At 45.7% G+C, this 21,451-nt stretch overlaps 3 protein-coding genes across 8 annotated transcripts; 1 reads left to right on the plus strand and 2 right to left on the minus strand.

The window, feature by feature from the left end:
• Positions 1 to 76: 76 nt before the first annotated feature.
• Positions 77 to 5,193, minus strand: bach1a (BTB and CNC homology 1, basic leucine zipper transcription factor 1 a). The gene is made up of 5 exons (XM_086125380.1): positions 5,081 to 5,193; positions 3,973 to 4,227; positions 2,844 to 3,812; positions 2,119 to 2,325; positions 77 to 1,977 (listed from the first exon to the last, which is right to left on the minus strand). The coding sequence occupies exons 2-5, from the start codon at positions 4,213 to 4,215 to the stop codon at positions 1,774 to 1,776; spliced, it is 1,623 nt and encodes a 540-aa protein (XP_085981506.1). The 5' UTR covers positions 4,216 to 4,227; positions 5,081 to 5,193; the 3' UTR covers positions 77 to 1,773.
• A 40-nt stretch (positions 5,194 to 5,233) lies between these two features.
• Positions 5,234 to 12,974, minus strand: usp16 (ubiquitin specific peptidase 16). Of its 5 annotated transcripts, XM_086125377.1 has the most exons (19): positions 12,837 to 12,974; positions 12,680 to 12,749; positions 12,536 to 12,612; positions 12,259 to 12,458; positions 12,089 to 12,192; positions 11,867 to 11,979; positions 11,443 to 11,666; positions 11,264 to 11,359; positions 10,680 to 10,810; positions 10,512 to 10,599; positions 10,174 to 10,255; positions 9,989 to 10,080; positions 9,856 to 9,909; positions 9,093 to 9,230; positions 7,983 to 8,574; positions 6,911 to 7,005; positions 6,720 to 6,806; positions 6,307 to 6,448; positions 5,234 to 5,675 (listed from the first exon to the last, which is right to left on the minus strand). In XM_086125377.1, the coding sequence occupies exons 3-19, from the start codon at positions 12,594 to 12,596 to the stop codon at positions 5,560 to 5,562; spliced, it is 2,415 nt and encodes an 804-aa protein (XP_085981503.1). In that variant the 5' UTR covers positions 12,597 to 12,612; positions 12,680 to 12,749; positions 12,837 to 12,974; the 3' UTR covers positions 5,234 to 5,559. The 5 variants fall into 5 exon arrangements, with proteins under 5 accessions (XP_085981503.1, XP_085981504.1, XP_085981502.1 ...); XM_086125378.1 differs by lacking the exon at positions 12,680 to 12,749 and having other exon boundaries at positions 12,798 to 12,974; XM_086125376.1 differs by lacking the exon at positions 12,680 to 12,749 and having other exon boundaries at positions 12,751 to 12,974.
• rwdd2b (RWD domain containing 2B) lies at positions 12,710 to 18,556 on the plus strand. 2 transcript variants are annotated; one of them, XM_086125383.1, is made up of 5 exons: positions 12,710 to 12,896; positions 13,450 to 13,682; positions 13,773 to 13,840; positions 14,321 to 14,695; positions 15,364 to 18,556. In XM_086125383.1, exons 1-5 carry the CDS (start codon positions 12,710 to 12,712, stop codon positions 15,605 to 15,607), a joined length of 1,107 nt encoding a protein of 368 aa, XP_085981509.1. In that variant the 3' UTR covers positions 15,608 to 18,556. The 2 variants fall into 2 exon arrangements, with proteins under 2 accessions (XP_085981509.1, XP_085981508.1); XM_086125382.1 differs by lacking the exon at positions 12,710 to 12,896 and having other exon boundaries at positions 13,184 to 13,682.
• The last annotated feature ends 2,895 nt before the right edge of the window (positions 18,557 to 21,451 follow it).

A 21,451-nucleotide genomic window follows, 5' to 3' on the forward strand; every position in this document is an offset into this window, starting at 1 on the left:
CATTTTTTTCTTTTTCTTTTTTTTATTGTCTGCAAAGAAATACTCTAAATGACCAAAATTGTGTTTGGGAGTTATGTTTTCAGCTCTTTATGGTATTGCATTATATATACTCAAGCATAGATCTATTAATAGTAAAACCAAGTTTGCAGGGGTCTCACGTTGTTTTTGGGGATTTAAAAAACAAGACAAAAAACCCAAGACCAAGGTAAATCATGTCAAAACTGTCATTAATGTGACCTGCAACACGTACAACTCGATTGGGGGCGAGGGGGATAAAACTATACAATGAGGACAATTTGGTTACAGATGTGTGCACACCCAGCTATAAAAATGAGGACGTTGCTGGGCTGTGTTCAGAATCAACTAATCACATTCAAAGTAACGTTAAATGGGAGTCACCACGCAACTGTCACCATTTAAAATGATTCTGATTAACCCCAGATGAAGTTGAGGTGTTCTAGTAGGCTTTTCAATAAAGTTGTACACGTTATCGGTCTCATTGAAGGTGGAAACGGTTTTGAAATGATCTTGGTCTCATTTTTATGTGTCAGTTGTCTCAAAATGAATGAGATGAAACAAGGGACAGTCAGGACGTGTTTGAAAGGCTTTTGTACAAAAAAAAATCCGTTTGTTGGTGCTGCTTCCGTTGACTTGATTTTTGATAGGCTGCTCGTCATCATTGAAATCCAAAACAGAAAATAAAAAGTCAAAGAAAACCAATCCTAATAAGGTGTTCGGTTTGTTGGGAAGATTCCCTATTCTACTGCATTTCCAATTTTTGAGTGACAAATACGGCAGAACGCTGTTTTACTTCTCACTTTCCAACCGAGTTTGTTGCCGTGTCAGCGTTTTGAAGTTCAAATTGCTTTCACTTCCTTCAAGCGAGCAGTCAAATCCATAACTGTGTCAGTGTGTTGTCATATTTACAAACACATAGTTTGCTAGAACTCATTTGTCACTCGTCTGTGAATTATACATCTCGACAGCAGAGCATTCTTACACTTGCATACGTTTCAGCCCGTGAGCAACGGAATCGTTGACTTGTACTCCCACCTACAGGCGCAATTGCGTTACTACTGCCCATTCGTTTGATGACCAGTTCATCGGAGCGGCTTGTAAACACAAAAGGATGTTTTATTTCAAAGAAAACATTGACGAGAAAAAAAAATAAAACACTCCATATGCAGATGTCAATAAAGGCTCGACGTTAATGTGCAACAGTGCTTGGGAATTAGAAAGAAAAAACAAATGCATAAGGCACAATTTGCGCGACTCTTTTCTCTTGCGTGCCAATTTTAAGGCACTCGAAGCATTCCTCATCAAGCCATGCATTTATTTGTAACCAGACTACCGACAACGCGCATTTAAAAAGTTCCGTCGGTACTTTGCATATTTGTTTCGGGACACAGTATCGCGGTACAGTATCATAACACTTGACAATGATCATAAAAACTCGTTGGCGGTGGGGGGGGGGGGGGGGGGGGGGGGGGTCTGTTAATGTGCCGGCGTAGGGATCAGGTTGAGTCTTTCCCCTGAGAAATCAACCAACGGATGCCTACTCTATGGTTAGTAACACACTCGTAACTAGGCTACAGTAAAATTCAGAACTATGTTGATGTTAATTAAAAAGGAAACATAAGCAAAATCCATGTAGGAGTGACTACTGTCTGTGATATTAAATTTAAAAAAACCCCGACAACATTCCTTTGACACGAATATTTGGAAATGTTAAGTATGTCCAGGCCGGAGCCTCTGAACTTACCGCTTTTCGATTCATCTTAACGCATCTTTATCCACGAGGTGCGGCGACGCTGGGAAGTCCGGCGCCGAGAGCTTGGCCAGGAAGTGCAGGTGGTCCTGGTCCGAGGCGGGCTCGGCGCTGACGCTCTTGCACAATCTGCAAAGACTCTGGCGGGTTTCTTCCAGGTTCTGCTCCAGTTCTGCGCGCTCCTGAAGCAGCTTTGCCTTCTCACTTTTCTGCAACAAGAGAGAAACGCCATCTGAATGGATTTTCGTGCTTATGGAACATTGGTGTTGGGTGCACCTCCTGAGTTGAGGGGTTTGTGCTCAAGTCAAGACAACAGAAAGCGAGCGTGAGAGAAACGGCGAGCGACTTACTAAGGTTTTGATTTCACTGTCGAGATGGTGTATGCTGTCCATCTTCCTCTTCCTGCATCGTTGCGCCGCCGCGCGGTTTTTGCTCCGGCGCCGGACGTCGTGAACGAACTCCAGCTGCTCGGGCGTCATGGAATGGCGCTTGAGAAGCTGCTGGAAAGCGCTGCGACTCAGCGTGCAGATGTGCTCCACTGGGAACGGCAGCTGAATCTACACGGGGGGCGACAACGATATATTATTGCAGATTACGCTGGTGCCCAAGTCGGGTCCTTGAGAGCCCTTATGCTGGCTGTTTTTGATATTTCCATACTCCAACACACCCGATTCAGCTCATCAGCGAGCTTTGAAGAAGCCTGATAACGATCCCGATGCTTTCTACCACATTCAAAGCACACATGTGGTACTGAAGTCGAATAATGATGTGCACCCCTACTTCAGGCATGAATCCGGCATCTAATCAGTCACTCGATACACGCGTCAACGAGGCAAAGACAATACAGACGTCCCTAATTTACCGCCGGACTTTCTGTCTTTGATTTATTTTTGATTCGCGAGCAGTGTTGTTTTTTTTCCTACTGCAAATATGACTTCAAGTGTTGTTGAAAAGCCTACTAGAACATCATCATAGGTTGCTAATCGACCGCCACACAAATTCAGGTGACAACCAAACACCGTCTCAAAACGAGGACTCCCCGTGACAGGAATTATTGTCTGAATGTGACGCTGACCTCGGCCGCTCTCCTGTTGTTGGCCTCCGTATCTCCATCGCTGTCCATATCGGAGTCCTCCCCCGAGTTGAGTGAGGATATGCAGGGGCTCTTCTCCGACTGGGACAGCGCTTCGGTGCGCGAGTTGGGCTCCTCACCCGTGCCGAGCTCCCTGAGGAAAGGGCAGTCGGCCGGATTGGAGGCGAGGTCCAGCTGTTTGAGCCAATGGAAGTCCGAGGAGGCTTTCTCCCCATTGCTCTGGTCCAAGGCGGGCATGATCTGAGCCGGAGGTGGAGTGCACAGTTCTGACCAAAATCCCTTGGCCAGATGCTCGGCCACTTCCCGCTCCTCCCTGCTTCTCTCAGAGAATCCCTCATCCTTGGCTGACTCCTCTAATAACTGCGTGCAATCTTCAGCACCGGGACAAGGAACAAGGCCAAAGCCCACGTCGAGAGTCTCCCCGGGCCCAATCACGGCTTGCGGATCCACGTGCTCCGCCGTCGACAGCTCGCACGGCAACTCCGGTAGACTCAACTGGCGTTGGCCGCAAACGTCTTCCACAGCCAAAATGTCCCCGGCGCACATCTGAGAGTCATGAGCCGCATCGTCCTGATCGGGCAGAGACAACATCGGACACACAATGTTGGCCGACAAGTCCAGGGATAGTGAAGGCATCTGCGGCCCGCAAGTTTCCAAACACAAGCCGCGAGCGGGAACAGGAGCTGCCAAAGGGAACGGCGACGGGAGGTCCGTTGGCAAGTTGGAGCTGCGCGGCTTCGCCTCGCCGCCTTGACAGCAGACCCGCTGCTTGACATGCTGCGCTTTGGGCTCAGAAAACTTGGGGATGAGGAAATCGAAGCACGCTGACTCCAGGTTGCAAAAACCCAAGAATTGGGCGCAGCTTTGAATCTGATGGATGTTTTCTTTGGTGAAGAGCAGCTTTGATGTGTAGGCAAACTGGAGCAAAGGTTCAAAGCCCTGCACTGTCACCTGAGGCAAAAGGGGTGGACAATTGATTAGGCACGATCAAATATAGACTTCCGTTTTACCAGCAAAAACTGTTGCGCTTGAAATACTTCCTATTGTCATTCTTTTTCGTTCACATTTATAGTGGCAAACACAATAGCCTGAATGGAGATCCCGAACTGACCTCATCCGGAAGGGTGACAACAGAGTTGTGTTTTGAGTCGGCGGCAGCGGCGCGGCTGTGGAAGTACTCGCTACACGAGGCCAGCACGGCGGCATGGGCGCGGAAGCGGCGGCCCTCCACCACCACGGTCACGTCGCACAGAACGTCATGCCGCCGCTGCTCGTCCAAGCACTGCAGGACGTGAGCGCTGTGTACGGCCGACTGGAAGGTGAACACAGACACGCGCTGGGCTTGGAGGAGCATGGTTCACTCGGCCTGCGGAGTGAAGAGAAAGCAGGGGCTTCATCAATGGCTTCAATGTGATTTCAGGTGTTTTACTTCAAAAATGTTGATTCTGTGACACACTGCTGTCATTAAGTATGAGTTGAAATTGTTTCTTGGTCACGCTGGCAGCTCGAAACACTTGCAGATGTCCCCATTTAAAGGAATGGAAATAGAAAGCAGCACTTCAGAGGATTTTACTTGATAAAAAAATGGCCATCTCAGGGCAGTATAATAAAGACATGCAGGGAGACCTCACGCCTAAATTTCAGTCATTTGGTCATTATTATTATTATTATACTTGTATATTAAACTTGTCTAAGATGCGTATGTGTTCACACTGTTTTTGCAATGGTGTAAAACATGAGGACCATATTATTAGGAACACCTTTCGGCGTCACACAATGCATTTCCATACAATTTAAATCAAACAAAATGCATTATTTTTGTAAAGGTATAACGTTTGGCACAGCTTACGTGGGTGTATATAATGACTTGTCACGTAAACTGTTAGCGACCTTATTAGCACTTTTCTGCTCGTCAAGACAAGTTTAAAATGCTGACTCATGATTGGCCAACTTGGCCAAACACACACGGGCGAGCGAAGGGGGAACAAAGCTCGATGGCGACAAACTCATTTTACGACACGTTTGATTTTTGGCGAAAAATGCTTATATGAAAGTCTTCGGACTAAGTTTGAAAAAAAAAGTGGGGGGGGGGACGGACGGAGCGCCCCCTCCGCTTAGGCGAGGCGCTTATTGTCATGTAATTTCAAGCAAGCTCATCGAAGACAGTAAAAACTACGCTAGTTTAATAAAAACGGTTAACATATAGTTTGAACACCAACCTGGAGTGTCAGCTCGTTAGCGGTACCATTTGTGTGATATGGGTCGAGACGAATGTGCTCATCCGGAATCCCAGTCAGCAAAAGCGGTGCAGGGAAAAGCCTTACGAGCAACTGCGCATGCGCTAAGGGCATAGCCCTTCCAGAGACGGGGAACATATTTTCACGTTTTATTGCATCGGGCATACAAAATAAACATGTATTTGCTTAAAATTCCACCACCATCGCCCACTATATGGAATTACTAAGTTTTTGTCCAAATCTTTTTATTATTATTTTTTTTTTTTTATAAACGTTTGGACCTTATGTTTGCTCACCTTGACACATTCCCATGAGTCTGAGAAACAAAACAGCTGTAAAACATCAGCGCTAAATGTCCTCGGAGAAGTCACCATCAAGTCAGTGACACTGAGAGAAATTCTGTACGGTGTATGGTAGAGCTTGAGCAGCAGGAGGGCATAGAGGCACAGATTTGATGATTCTTAGCGGATCCTCTCGTAGAACAGGAGGTAGGCTTGGCTACTCAGTACTCTGCTCTCACTCACGGGCTGCACGCTGGTGTCGCTGATGTGGAACCACGATCCTTGGGGTGGCTCTCCTAATAAAAAGGTGGAGACAGGTTTCATCAGTTGCATTCGAGCAGATCTGATAAGAAAACTTTGGTTGGGCTGATAATCAGTTCATTATTTTCAGTACGAAAACCTATGGATACTTTTCTAGTAATCTCTTCTTTATTTGAGCATTTCTTTTTCTGAAAACTGATATCTGTACTTTCTAGTTTCTAGTCCCAAAACACAATTTTTTTTTACGACAACAACATTGAGGAAAAAAAGACAAATACAGTACAGCAGGAAAGACAATTGCAGGTGATCTTGACTGAATGAGATCTTACAAATGTGGGAAAACAAAACTAAATGGCAACAGCAGAGATGGAGGGATAGCTAAACCAAAAAGCATTATAGCAGATGACGCAACACATTCAGAGAATGAAGATATTTGCCATCCATGGCCTTACTCAAGAAAGTTTGGGGGGGGGGGGGTTTGCCTCCCATTTTTCATCGACTAATTTGCTCGCCTGTTCACAATATTAGCAAAAAATGACATTTAAATGTGATTTTTTTTTCGCACTGTGTAAGTTAACTTTCAAAAGTGTCAAGTTATCAAAATGGGTATTACAGCTAAAACTTAACTTTTCCCTCAATTCCATCCATTCTGCAACTTGTTCTTACCTTCAAGCCTGCTGGAGGACAATTTGGAGCTTTTGGGTCGCACTTTCACAAACGCCGTGTAGTGACCGGACCTCATGGTGCCGCTGTGCTCCACGATACCGTACAGGCTGTAGAGAATCTGACGTTCACCTTCTACCACGTTCTGCAAGGAGAAACAAATGTCTCATGATTTGAAGAGAAGTTTCCGTCACACTTTTTGGCACCCCGCCAATGGGGTACCGCGAGCTGTGGGACCTCGACATGAACACTGACTACTGAGAAATGAAAGCAATTGCAGACGTAAAAATAAAGTGAGGAATTGAAGACTTTTTAAAAACATATTCAGCCGAGAGAGAGATATTGTGCAAAAAAAAAAAAAAAAAAAAAAAATCAGATTCTAATGAACAAAAACGGCATCCTCAAAACCACATTACCTTACTCTTGAGGGCGCAAAAGGGGGCGAGATCCAGTATCAGGGGGAAGGGTACGTGTCGGTTCACTTTACAAATACCGTAGCCGTTCTGGAGGAAATAAAAGAAGGGAATTGAACAGAAGAGGAAATGCTTTACTGCGGACAGATGGGGAAATGCGTGAATGTGAATGTTTGTTCCTCCTGCCCGATCACCTGCTGAAATCTCTTCAGGTGAAGCGTGAGCACCGGTGGCGGAGAGGAGATCAGCATTTGCTTGGAAGCCTCCGTGTAAACGTTCTTCTTGGATCCTAGCCAGAGAACATTTGAGAGGACATATTACACAAAACTTGACTTCCAGAAAAGTGGGAAGACAGATCTGCCATTTTCAAGCAACATTTGGACAACATAGAATCACTCAATGCGTAAGCCAAGAACCTAGCAGAGGTTCAGTGTCGGCACAGATCAGCATTAGCTTCTGATCAGTTGCAAAAATGTTGACTGTTGAGTGTGGGGGATATTTGGGTTTGGTCCTGTGTCCGCTGCATGTGCCACATGCACAGATCCACCACGTGATTGGGCAAGAGTAATGTGGCAACTTGCGGAGAAAGCTCTGCCTCAACAAGTGAAAATGCAAGCGGGCTTTAAACTGCATTTACGTGTACTTGCTATTTTCATCATCATCATCTGGGCTGGTGGCTCACCTTGTCCCGACCACTAGCTCCGCCCCCGGTCGACATAGTATTGAAAGGCATACTGAGCGTTGGCCCGGTCAGTAGCGGTGGCTCATTTGCTGTAAATCCAAATTTTGGCCAATTCTGAAAAAGTGTTTGTGATCAAAGATTTTTTGAATGTTCCCAAATTGCCACATCACGAGCAACGGGATGGGATGGATGCAATAAATTGATGTGTCTGCTGCATGTGCTTTTTGCACAGATCTGAAGTGCGGCGTATGAAGTGCTGCCTCCACAATTGAAAACGCTTTTCCCCTCTCCCCCGACGCTCAGGGCTCTGCTGCCGCAAGTAGAAGTCGCTTGCCTCGTTCAATTTCCAAGCCCCACCCCTGCCATGGTAATGAAAAGCCGCACTTGACGAGACTGAAACGCTAGTTGAAAAGTGTGCTATAATTCTGCATCCTATTTGGACGAAAGGACATCACAGTCTAGACAAGTTATGAGGACACCTGGTCATTGTTTTGATTAGTGGCACCCCCCCCCCCCCGCCCCCCAAAAAAGTGTCCCCTTTAAAAGAAAAAGTCATTCCACTCTCCCACGCACATTTTTCTTACCCGCAGACTTGTCCTTGTTTGCTTGCCGTTTGGTGCAGCAGATGCATAGCAGGCTGTTATTCTCACTGAGGATCTCCTCCTCCGTGAAGTGAAACAGACACGACTCCACCGAGCACTCCTGCTTGTCGGGCGAAGGCCTGCGGGCCAAAGTCTGGAAGGCCAGCTCCGGGTCCTGGTTGACCACCACGTATTCCTTGGCCTCATCCCCCGGCCCGTCGTCCTCGCTCTCCGGGCATGTTTCCACCGAGTCCGACTCGATGAAGGCGTCGTTCAAGTTGATTTTCTCCATCTCGTTGGCCAGCAAAAAGTCGTCGTCGTCCAAGAAACCGTCGCTGGAGCAGCGTGCTTCTGGTGAGGCGGTGAAGCGGTTGCAGGAGGATTCCGAATGAGAGTTGTTGACAGAGTCGCCTTTGTCTTCCTCCTTGTCAGGTTGGAACGCGCCGAGGGTAGGCGGGTTTTGTTCAGAGATGCCGGTTTGCGCGGAATCCCCTTCCCGCTTTTCAACATCTTCTGCGAGATCTTTCGCTTGATTCAGAGACGCGAGACTGTTGAAACTGACTCGGCTCTCCAGCTTCTGCTGCCTCTTTTGATGCTGCGGAGACAAAAAGGAAGAAATGGGAAGTCTTAAAGTTGTGGGTCCACTGAGTTTTTCCAAGGATGTACAGTAAATGTCACTGCCATGTGTAGCTCTGAATGCCGTAGGAATTTTAAAAAATACTTCTTGGAAGTCAGAAGAGTTGTATTCAATTCTGCAATTTTTAAAAGAGCAAGCCTATATTTCTGCGGTGAAAGGTTGCAATCTCACGAGAAACAGGTTGTATTTTTAAAAGCTCACGCCGTAACATCACATTAATAAAGTCAAAGTTTAACAAGGGGGAAAATCCCGCGTTAACGAAGGACCAGCAATAATCCCAGGGTCAATTTGACCCACTGCACGTTTCCTTTTCCAAAATGGTCTGTAATGAAAAAAGACCAATGCGCATTGTTTGCGTCTAATTAATTCAATGACAAAATATTTCATAACGAAAATCGGAAACGAACTATTTCCGTCGTGCCTGCGGACGAAACTTATGACGGTCAAGTGGGGCAATCGAGAGAGAGAGAGTTTACCTTGGCTTGTTTCTTGGCCTGCTTCTTGGCTTTCTTCTGCTGGTACTTGCTACCCGCAGGAACATCTTCGCCCTGACTTTCCGGGCCGTCCTCGCTGCTTTTCCGTACCGTTCTTTTCTGGGTCTTCTTCCTATATGCCTGTATTCACACAATGAGACAAACGCATGCAAGATCCAACTTAAAAAGTGCACATTCCAACGTTTGTGCTCCTTCTGGTGTGCAGGGCCTTGGCCACCAGGGGGTGTTAGAATGCAGTCATACAGACACAAACGAAGCATTACACAGCCAAGTCTAAGTGTAAAAGGCAGTCAGAATATCTTTTTTACAGAGGATAAATAATATATGCCTGTGATCATTGTTATCTGTGAAGATGTATTTTTACACCATTTGTGTTTAATATCCATGGCTTAGACCGTTATACCACTGCCACATCGATGCCATTTTCTTTTGTGTGTTAGCATTAAGCTAGCGGACATTCAAAGTGATGTGATTGTTTTAAATTCTCTTTATGTTTAGTTTAACGGTAAACTTTGACTGGGAGTGGCAAAAATAAACAACTTGTTTTGAAGATTTCACTTTGTGGCAAAACACTACTTGTGATGTGAACTGCATTTGTTGCCAGCACTGAATGCTCATATTTCAATTTGTTTTGCTCTCAAGTCAACTCGCAGCCTCACACTTACACCGTAGTTTTCAAAGTTTTTTTTTAATAGGAAAACAAAACACACACACACGCGCGTACATTTTTTCTTTTTTTTTTTACCTGATCAGAAACTGGAAGAGAAAGGTCCAAAAACATCTCGGTGACCACAGACACCTGTGAGAGTAAAAGAAGGAGCCGTTGAGCATCAATATTTGTTGGCATGATACTGTGAACGTTGTCTCGTTTGGGGTACCGTTTTACACTGCTGACACATGATCGTGCTGGTCATCTCTCCGCCAAACACCTGGTCCACAAAATTTTGAGGTAGCCCGTTTTTCTCATACTCTGCTCATTAAAAAAGATGCACGGCATACTTTAAGCAACAACTGCAACCCCCACCCCTTAAAAAAAAAAACACAGCGGCAATTTCAACTTTACCTTTAACGACGGATTTGAGCTCCTCTGCATCTGTGACTTTTCCCGATCGTTTCAGTGTCTCCGTGATTGCAGAGCTCACCCTCTGAAAGATACAAATCAGGTGATTAAATGTGAAAATAAATAAATTTGTAATAATAATAATAATAGATTCATATTGCACCGCTCACAGTCAAAGTGCTTTGCAAGACAATCAAATATATAAAATATAAATCAACCAAAGAGTAGTGCGGAATACAGAAAGAATGCATGTGATTGCTACTGGAACGCACGCGTGTCATGCAAATCAAATTCATGTCATCGCAATCATTTGAGCCTTTCGCTGGCCACCAATGGCATACTTTGCTCTCCTCTGCCCTCATGCCGTCGAGGAGGTAGCGCAGCAGCTCCTGGCTGTCTTGCTGCTGAAATCCTTTGAACCTCGCAGCCCTGCGCCAACGAGACAAAGCCGTGACGCAACACTCAAGTTGCCGGTTCTGACGTCAGCATTTGTAGCGGTCGGTGCTCACTTTTTACAAACTTGCGCAAACAGCTCCAGTGGTGTCACCACGCCTTTCTTTGACTCTTGGATTTCGTTGAGGAGCTGATTCATCGCCATCGTTAGCGAGCCGGGCCGATCCAATTCGGCCACAATGGCCTCCTATGCTCACAAAAAGTCAAAGTTAGAATTGGCCAGGTTTATTTTTAAGTGATTCTAGAACGACATTTTGTGCCATTGTTTTTTTTTGGGGGGGGGGGGGGCTGTGCTGAATGAAAACAATGTTTCCCAGTATTTTTCCAATTTGTGTTCTATTTTGTTTTGGGGGGGGGGGGATTGGCCATCTGTGTCCAGGTTGCTCAGTAAAATATGTCATTAATCAGAATATAAAAGGGTGTCAATCATTGACCCATTAAAAGGCAAAAATAACATCATTCTTATTTATAGGTACTGTACTTTATCGACGTTATGCGGACTTTGCAATTAAAAAGTGGACTTGCATAAACATAGCATCTAGGCGAGGGTTAGCTTGGCTTTTGAGAAGCTGACATTTTTTGAAGTTGGGGACAGATGTGTGAAATAACTTTTTCCAACAGTCGAGTCAGAAAAATGTACCAGTGTGGAGGAGGAAGCAGGTTTGACACTGAGGCTGGTCTTGTCTTCTATCACCTTGTTCAGGGTCTGTCTTAACATCTGCGTCTGAGAGAGGTTCTGCAACATGGATACAAGAAAACATTTGGTGACACTTCACATGGATTCATTTGTCTTGTTTGGAAGGTCTTTTTAAAGCTCACCTGGATGACGGCGTTAAAGAAACAAGTATTGCCCAGGTTGCTGAGCCCCCGGACGGGAACGCCGCTGTTGTCTTCCGTTGAGCTGCTGGAGTTTGGTGACTTGCACACAGATACTTTCCTGGTGGTCCTCCTCTCGCAGCTCCGGCTCCTGACGTTCTCCTTGTCTTCATCTTCTTCTGTCTTGAAAGTGACGCTTTTCGGTCGCACCTCCAACACGTCGTTTTCTGTGACAGCGATGGCGAGGAGGAGATATGACAATGACGATAACCCATCGAACAAGAAACAGAACGAACGGTGACATCAGTCAAAGGCAGCCCTGTACACGCATCTGGAAATGAAGGATGCAGACAAGTGCAATGGCTTAAGCAGTCCCATAACACATTGTGTGCAGGGTCTTAGCGGCTCCGCTGTATTTTACACTTACTTGTCTCTGTTTTCTGTACAGACTCCAGCTGCATCTTCTTTTTGATGTTGCTCACCAGCTGAGCCAACTGACTGCTTGCAGAGTACCGCACCTCATCGTCGCACTCGTAGCACCTGAAGGAGGAGCAGAGGTGGAAGTCACTTACAAAAGTGAAAAGCCAAAAACAAATCTTAACTTTCACATTTCAAGCAAGTCCCATGAGAAGTAAACACGTACACTCACCAAACACTCCAGCTGTCCAAGCTGATCACCAGGCAATGAGTATCTGACCGCGGCGTTTCGTAGTGTTTGATGGCGTGTTGGTTCTCTGAGCTTCGTCCACATCCCTTCAAAGAAAAGTTTCAATCAAACCTTTCTTGATGTCCAAACAAATCAAGGAGACATGAACTCACTCTGTGGCCACATTTCATGCACATCCACACTTCCACCACTAAGTCATTTTCATCCTCAGAGTCGCCAGAAGGGTCAGTGCTTCTGTTCTCTTTATTGTCCTCATTTTTGCAGTCCTGGCAACGTGTCCCGTCAAATACGTCAGAGATCTTCCTGAGAAGAGTCTGGTCTGTGCCTTTCCTAATGTGCTTGCAAACTGGACCTGAGAGGATAAAACACAGTTGTGGAGAAGGATCAAGCTACTCTTCATCACTTTTGTGAAGATGTAAGCATGCGTACCTGTCATTTCAAACTCATCATCTTCTCTGGAGCTCCTGTCCTTCGCTTTTTTCTTCCCCATGTTCCCCTATTTTCCGCTATTACAGACGGAAACCACACGTGACGTATTTTTGTTGTAATATTGCTTATAAATAAGCCACTTACGTGAAGATCAAAGTCGAATTCGAGCACGTAATGCCATCACGTAATTCAACTCCCTGCTTGAGGAGACTTACTGGACACACACGGAGGAGACCCACGTCACACGTTCACTTTCGCTTACTTTTTCCGCCAGACGCCAACTTTAATGTAGACATCTCACCAAATTCCCCATGGAATCACGCTTCAAGGGCACATTTGTACGCATTCGGCGAGCAAAAAGGTGCTGATTTAACAGACCAAACAGGAGTCAATCATTTCTATTGAGGAAGATAAGGAGGGGGGAACTCAAAGTGACGGCTTCGTTTTCACGTGTGCAGTGTCTATGCTCTTCCGGTGCGTCTTGAGCGTGCCATTGCCAAACTACGCTACGAATCCAGTCCGCTCGTGTCTCTTTCTTTGCATTTAACACAGACGTGTTACTTTTTAAAATCAGCACGGGTCAACTCTCATGATACGATTTTAGGCACATTTAAAAATAAGAATTAAAAAGGACCTCTATTGTGCGGCGTGTTTTTTTCCGGTGCGCCGCCTATAATGTTCCGGGGGTGAGCACAAGCTGGGAGCATGCTAGGTTAAAATGCTATTTTGGTGCGTCGTCCATAACCTTCCGGGTGGAATGGAAGCATCCGTTTGTACTTGGCTTCAACGTGAACGTGTCATAGAAAAGTCTCCTAAAGCGACTTTAGGTGCATCAAGTGGGAAATCAAAACTATGATCGACTTTTGATCAAATACATAATAGTCATTTTAACATGTCTTTCCGGGAGTGGGCAGCGGCACAGCTGGCAGAACTCGAACTGCTGACCAGCATGTTCCCCACGCACGATGAACTGGAGATCGTGGACCAGCTGGCTCTGGCCGAGCTCCGGGACTATGCCGGCGCCGAGGGTTCGCCGTTGGTTTCCACCGAGACCCCATCGGCACCACCTCCCTCCTCCAGACCCCAGTTCGTCATCAAGCAGAGGCTGGAGGATGACACAGGAGCCGCAGAAGGGGATAAACAAAGTGTAAAGTGCCCCATTCTGTCATTGAGAATTGATGAATAAACTCTTCATTTTACAATATAAATGTCACATTCTTTCATGTCGTTTTTACAGGTGGACTTTATTCTCACCTGCACGTATCCACCTGAATATCCTAGTGTGGTCCCAGAGTTAACGGTTCGGTAAGAACAAAGACTGTTAAAAAGTAAATACGGTTTATGTGTGTTCATTAATTTTTATAAGGTTATTCTCAACTATGCACAGAAGTGCCAGCTCAGGCAAATTGCCGTATTATCAAAGGAAAAAATGCATTCTTAGCGTTGAAATGTATCCATGGGATTAGTCACTATCCAATCACTGAGTGTAATCTATTGACAGTCATTCACATCTTTAAAAAAATAAAAATACACTTTACATCAACCCAGTCAGTGAAACGTGGCTGCCCGCAGTTACACCAGTGGCCTGTTGGCGGTCTCAAGGTGCATCGAGTTGTGGTCATTCCCTTGAGGCAGAGAAGAAGAGCTCAAATTGTCACAATAAGAGGTCCAGAGTTTGATTTCTTTTTTTGTGTTATTAGTAAAGTATGACAGTGCCAGGCACGCACAAGAAAATAAAATACATTTTAAATGTGGTTGTATCACTTATCAAGGATGTTTCTCTAGGTGTTGTGGGCTGAGCCGTGCGCAGCAGACACAGCTCCACGCTGGACTCAAAGCGCACCTGGCGGACGCCTGCCTGGGAGACGTGTGCGTGCTGTCAGCGCTGGAATGGCTGAAGGACAACTTGCGCGCCTTTGTTGACAAAAGCTCTTCGGCGCCAATGCCTCCTGCGCGCACGGGTGACTCGGCCTCGCCGCCACTGCGGGAGGCGTTTAGTCGCCTGTGGATCTACAGCCATCACATCTACAACAGCACCAAGAGGAAGAACATCTTAGAGTGGGCCAAGGAGCTCGGACTGTCCGGTTTCAGCATGCCCGGGAAGCCCGGCATTGTTTGTGTGGAAGGTGCACAAGGGGCCTGCGAGGAGTTCTGGTCCAGGTAACTTTGGTTGACATTTCCAGACAAATGTATTCGTGCATTTAAGGAGTTGGAAGACAGTCGAGCTTCAAGACAAGTTAGGCTTTGAAACCAAGACTGGGGTCTCAATTTAAGGTTTTAAACAAGGGGTAGGATTATTAGGGTTTCAAACCCGGTTAAGGGCTATGAGGGCATGTCAGGGTTTGGGTTTCAAGCTTGGTTTAATTTAAGGTGTCACCCTGGTTTCGGGTTTCAATTTAAGGTTTCCTGGCTCGGTTTTGCCAAAGTTATGGTTTGGCTTTTGAGTGTAAAGACAGGGTTAAGGTTTCAAACAAGGCTAAGGGTTTCAAATGAGCATTTCACGCCTGGTTTAGGGTTTCAGTTTCTGGTTTCAAGCCTTGGTTAGTGTTTCGGTGTGTAAAGCCAAAGTCAAGGTTTCAAATAAGAGCTAAGAGACAGGGTTAGGGTCAGAAGCCAAGGCAGGGTTGTTAAGGTCTCAATATAAGGTCCCGGGCGATGGCTTGAAATTTGTGTTTCATTTTGGGTCAGGGATTCAAATTAGGGCTGCAAGGCTGTGGTGGGATTTCAAATTGTGTATGAAACCAATGTTCCACTTGTCCATCATACAGTATTACTGCCTGAAGCCTATCCGTTAGCCCGAGATGCTAAACGTTGTCGGCATCGTGCAGAGTGAAGAACCTGACTTGGAAGCGGATCACGATTCGACACCGAGAAGACGTTGGGCTGCGCGACACGCCAAGCAACCAGAGCATCGACTACCTGCGCAAGTTCTCCGGCTTCGAGGAGGCGGCCTTCGACCCGCGCGGGAGCCGAGGGAACCACATGGACCTGGGCCTGCTCTACCAGTTCTTGCAGGAGAAAGGCTGCTGCGACGTTTTCCAGATGTACTTTGGTGTTGAAGGGAGGAGATAGTTTCCGCGCACGGTGCCTGGTTCAGCTGCAGAGCCCTGAAATTGGATTGTCTGCACAGCGTCATCACAGGGACCGAGCAGAATGGTCCACTTCCTCTACTTTTTCCGTGTGATAAAGCCGAGTTATCTCAACTCAAATCCCAGAGGACGCTTTGTAATTAAGTCCCCCACACTTACAGTAATATGTCACAGCGAGTGTTTCTCCCGAGGTTTGTGCAAAAGTTGTCAGGGGGGGTTGCTATTTGTTCTTCCAATAGCGCCGCACACCCCGCGGAAGTGGCTCACTTCGCAAATGTTGCTGTGCCGACTGCATAGATTTGATCTGAAGAATTATAGATAAGAAAATCTCATTTTCTTTAACGCTAAGGTAGATCAATCAGGGCGCACACTCCCAATTAAAAGTTGTGATTACTCAACGTGGGTCTGAGTCGCCAATGACCGAGATAAAATCGAGGACTAATTAGGAAAACGGACACAAAATTAAACAGTTTGATCATTTTTAAAAGATGCTGGAGTGTAAGGCACAACCGTAATGGGTTTGGGTTTCAAATTCGGGTTTCTAGTCAATGTTGGTGTTCCAAGTCAGGGTTAGGATTTTAAACAAAGGTAAGTTTTGACGTTTCAAATTAGGGTTTGAAGACTGCTTTGGTCAAATTGACTGTTAGCAATAGCAACAAAATTAAGACAAGGCTTTCGGTTAAGGTTTCAAACAAGGGTTAGCGTTTGAAAGTGAAATGATGGTTTGAAATTAGGGCCTCTAGCCTGATTTCGGGTTTTCAACAAGGGTTAGTGTTGTTTCAACCCGTTCACCACCGAATGGGCATCTCCAAAAAGAGACTTCTGGGGGCGCGTCGTACATGTGCGTGTTCGCTTATGGCCAGCAGATGCCAGTGTTGAATAAATTCGGGGCTTTTGATTGAACCACTTGCTGCGTGCCTCCACTTGTTGTGCAGGTCATTAACAATTCCGATCGATACCGCTCCATAACACCTTCACGGATCACTCTTCAACATATGCTTTCTTCTTGTAGCTGTTGTTGTGACCCAGCTCAAAGTCTACACCGATCGCTGCGCAGCGGCACCTTGCTTTACTCATTTTCCTACCTAATGGGCACCCACATTTGGTCTCGAGAGGTCATGTATCTTTCTTCATTTCGACAGGACGAAGAACTCCTGCATCACCCACCCGTTGCCTTTCTTACGACACCATGACAAACTCCTCATTTGGCCTCGTTAGCCGTAACCAAGTCCACTAAAATGCTGTGTAGCGAATGCCAGCATGTTCGAGTAAATACAGTCCTGTCAAATTGATGCTAGCTGTTTAGCTAGTTTTGTTCGCTTTAAACTAGCCAACAATAATGTCTATGAAGAAGGGTTTCAAGCCTGGTTTAGGATTTCACACAGAAGGTTTGAAGCAAAGGTTACACTTTCAAATCGGGACCAAAAGCCCTGTTTAGCTTTTTAGACACGGCTGAGTTTCAAATGAGTGTGGTCAAGGTGAGCGTATCAAAATGGATTAAGTTTTAAAATTAGGGCTTCGAGCCTGTTTTGAGTGTTTTCGAGCATGGTCTGGGGGGGCTTTAAATTTAGGTTTCAAGACTGTTTCGAGTCATGGTTCTGACTCCAAGCCTGTTTTCGCACTTTCGTAACGAATAGTCCAGTAGCGTGAGCCTGTTAGCTGTAGAAACGTTCAAACTGCGTGGAGGACTAAACACAATCCAGTCATGTTCTCCAGTATTTTGCCTATTTAAAACTTACCATTGTTCTTTTTGTGTTGTTTGCCCTGTTTGGCCCGGCACCATCCCATCCCCATTACAGTCATTTGGAGTGTCTTTGAAGTTGCATCGATAATAGGATCTCTCTGGTTAATGCAAGTAAATAGCTTGGCAAATGACTGCGGGAACGAAAGCGTCCGTCTTCCTTTCCTCTCCAGACAAATCCCTTTTTTTTCCTTCTTCCAGCACTGAACTTCATTCATACATGATTTCCTGCTATTTTTCTTTGTTTTCAGCAGACAATAGCGCACTTCTGGAGGTGTATTGGAGCGCTGAGGCATATAATTGAATTAGTACGCTTGCGCTCTTTCAACACGGGGATTTCATAGCCAGGCTCTCAGTCAGCGCTAAGCTAATATAAATAGCATTGACTAATTCTCAGCAAGTGAAAAGTTTGCAAAACTTTGACATTAGAATTTAGGACGTCTCAGCAGGCAAAACTCCATTTGAAACCCCAACCTTGTTTTGCAAGCTTAATTCGAAACCCTGATTCTGTTTTGTGACCCTAAACCGAATCGTCAAACTCAAACTCAAACCGTAACCCTGGTTTCACGCAAGCCTTGCCTCGGAATCCGACTTTGAAAACGGAGCCCTTGCTTGAGATCCTAATTTTAAAGGTTAACTTGAAAACCCAAAGCCACGCTGGAACCCCCATTTGAAACCTTAACCTTTGCTTGAAACCTCACCTTTGTATCCCAGCCGTGCCTCGAACCATATTTCGAACGGCTAACCCTGGCTCGAGAGCCAAATTGGAAATCCTGACTTGAAACCGTCATTGTGGTTTGCAACACTAATGTGGGCTTCAATCTCTTTCTTCATACCGTAACTCTTGTTTGAACCCCTGTCTTTAGCTTCAAACCCTAATTTGCAACTCTGAGCCTGGGTTGTAGCCCACATTGAAGACCCTAATTCGAAAACATGACGCTGACTTGAAACCCTAATTTGAGCCCTGAATCTTTTCTTCAAACCGTATCTTGAAACCCCAATTTTGTCTTCAAACCACCATTTAAAGCCTGAAACCTCGCTTAATACCCCAATTCTGTCTGAAAACCCTCATTTGAAAGCCGAATTGGAGACCGTAATCCGGCCTGTAAAATCGCATTTGAAACGCCCAACCCTTGTTTGAAACCCTATTCCACATTTGAAATCGTTGAAAATAAAATACCTCCAACTCTGTGTTGTTGGCGATTATTGACTTGATATAGGCTCCAGAGCACTTTCCTTTCCTCTCTCATTTGAAGCGCTAATCTTGTTTTGAAGCCACCATTTAAAACTCTAACCCTGTCTTGAATCTCGAATACTCTAATATGATACGCTTTCCTTGGCCTCAAAATTAAATTTGAAACCCTCACCCTGGCTTCAAAGTCCTAATTTGAACCGTGGACTCCTCGTTTGAAAGTAGACAAAGCTCAGAGTGGAAACGTTTTATGAATTCCTCCCGAGTAAAGTTGTGATTAAAAATGCCATCGTTCTTTCCGGGTGCTGTCTGGAAACGGGGCTCCTGACAGATCATTGGCATTTCGGACCTTCTTTCTCTCTCTCACTAACCGGATGACCCGTCAAGGTGAACTCTCGTGCCGTGAATACTAAATATGGTGGGATTAAACGTCTCCTCTCTTCCGGCGACGAACTCATCAATTGTCTGGCCGCAGTAATCCCCGAGGTTCGCGATCTCGCCAACCGCGGCCTTGCCTGACACTGTGGAACTATTCAAGCCGTACCGCTGCTTCCACTGCGGTGGAGGTATTTATTTCGGAGTTTTCATCTCATTGAAAACACAACACGCCGATCACAAATCGACTGCCCATTGAAATGAATGGAAATGCCATTCCTCGAGCCCCGCAAACTTTTTTTGGCGAACATCTTTTTTTTTTTAATATAAGTTGCACGGTACAGTATTGCGCTTTATAAATACCCTCATTTGAATCCTCATTTTGCCTTCAGCCCTAACCCACACTCGAAACCTTAATTTGAGGTCCTTATCCCAGCTCGGAACCCTAATTTCAAACGCTAACCTTGTCTTTCAACCCCAATATCAAATCCGTATCAGTTCCGTATCAATTCCGTAGCAAGTCCTTCATCCTCATTCTGCTCATCGCTCACGATGACGGCGAAATGAAAAATTGGAAGCCTCACCACGAGTAGCCGACGAAGACCTCGCAACTTGGTACTACGTTTACGCGCATACATCAGACACCGTTTCGTACACGACGGCGTGTTTTCCCGAGAACCACGATAACAATGTTTCACAGTTTTGCATTTGAACGCGTTTCGCACATTTAATTACAGTTTGCTAAACTATGAAATGTGGGGAGCATATCAATTAGTTGATAACTGTCAATTAACGGTAATTAAATGAAAGGAAACTCAGCATACTGAGCGGGGCTTATTAAAGTATTAGTTGATAGCCCGCCTATATAATGGGACGCCGTACAAGCGTTAATCCCCAAATTCGGCTTTCGCAAATGATGATGAGCAGTTTTGCCTGCATTTAAAAGATGGATTAATATCCGAGATTTAAGAATAAACCACAACCTACGCCATCATGGAAAGCAGCGATCGGCAATTTAAATGCCGGGGGCGGGGCACACATTTTCATCAGTGCAGCTGGTGGGCAGGGGGCCCAGATCGGAGCGCGCGCTTTCCAACCGGACGCATGACACAAATGCTATTTGCAATTTGGTGCGAACATATTTGAATACATTTCTGAATGCACGTATGAAAGAACCACAAAAACAAAGATGGGGGGAAAAAAAAGAACAAAATGACCACATACTGTGATATATATCATTTTTTGGGGGGGGGGGGGGTTGTCTTGCATTAAAATGACCATTCAAGAACGGCACAAAACTGCTAAACAGCAAACTAACATTTATTTTGTACTTTTTTTTTTTTTTTTGCAAAAATAGGTGCCCATTCTTGATGTAACGGAAAACGTGCAAAATGGCCACAGGAAATCCAAACTCGACCACCGCGTTGCTAACTACACAGTTGCTCTACGTGGCATTGCCAACGTGAGTAAGGTTCATGTCCAATTAGTTCTTCATTTAGGTTTTTTGTTCTTTTTTTTCCCAGTGATCATGCCAGTATAATTTTTTTCAATGCAGTTTAGTGTAAAGACTGAAACATGAAACCCGTCCGATGTTTGTGTTTCATGGCATGTGACAAGAAGAGCAGGTTGCCACGGATACAGATAGGACACAAGTGCTTGCAAGTGGCATTAAAGAAAATGCGTTTTGCGTGAAATGACAAAGAAAGTGAAATCCAGCTCTGTTGTTTCACTTTCAACGGGAATTAATCTCAATCAAACAGCTGCCGCGATATGCTATAGCTGCCATTCCATCGGAAGAGTATCAGTCTGCCGCTTGCTGATATTCCAACTTTAATTAAGTCTCTGGCGGATTCCGTGCGGAGGAGCCACGAGTGCTCCACTCCAAACAGATGGCACCTTATTTATTGCATACCTTATGCCACAGGTACTCGCCCCGCTCTCTCTTTGCCTCAAATGACTTCCCGAGACAAGATTTCCCTTTATGTTCTCTCTCCGGGCCGGCCGGGTGCGCGCGATTTCCGGATGTAGCCAAACACCGCGGGGGGAGGTTTGTTTTAATTAGATGCCCAAAATACAATATGGAATAAATCAAACGGTGGAAGCCTTGTCCCTGGGCGGACTATTTAAAGACGCGCAGCTGAGGACGAATGACTTTTGAATACAGCGAGCAGGCCCCACTCGCCGCTGTCACCCATCCATGCGGCGGCCTGATTTGCAAAAAAAAAGTGGCTGACCTCACGCGGCAACCGGGGGAAGTGTAAGCGAGGGCCGGCATTCATCTGGACTAATGGCACACTGATGCTTTCGTGTTCTTTATTTCCGCATCATTTGACGCCTTCCGCGCTTCGTCACGAGCGGTGGGGCCCGGCAATCGCTTTTATCCCAGCGAGTCGTGATTAGGCAAAGCACGTCTCGGGATAATATCCTGCCGTTTCCGTAGATGAGGCGTGAATGCCGCAGCTATACGTCAAAGGCGCCTTTGCGGCTGTTTTGCTTCGCGGGAAGTGTAATTTAAAGCT

The sequence above is a fragment of the Hippocampus guttulatus genome, chromosome 12, assembly GCF_054856545.1.
Source record: "Hippocampus guttulatus isolate MCC_2025c chromosome 12, RoL_Hgut_1.0, whole genome shotgun sequence".
Lineage (NCBI taxonomy): Eukaryota > Metazoa > Chordata > Actinopteri > Syngnathiformes > Syngnathidae > Hippocampus > Hippocampus guttulatus.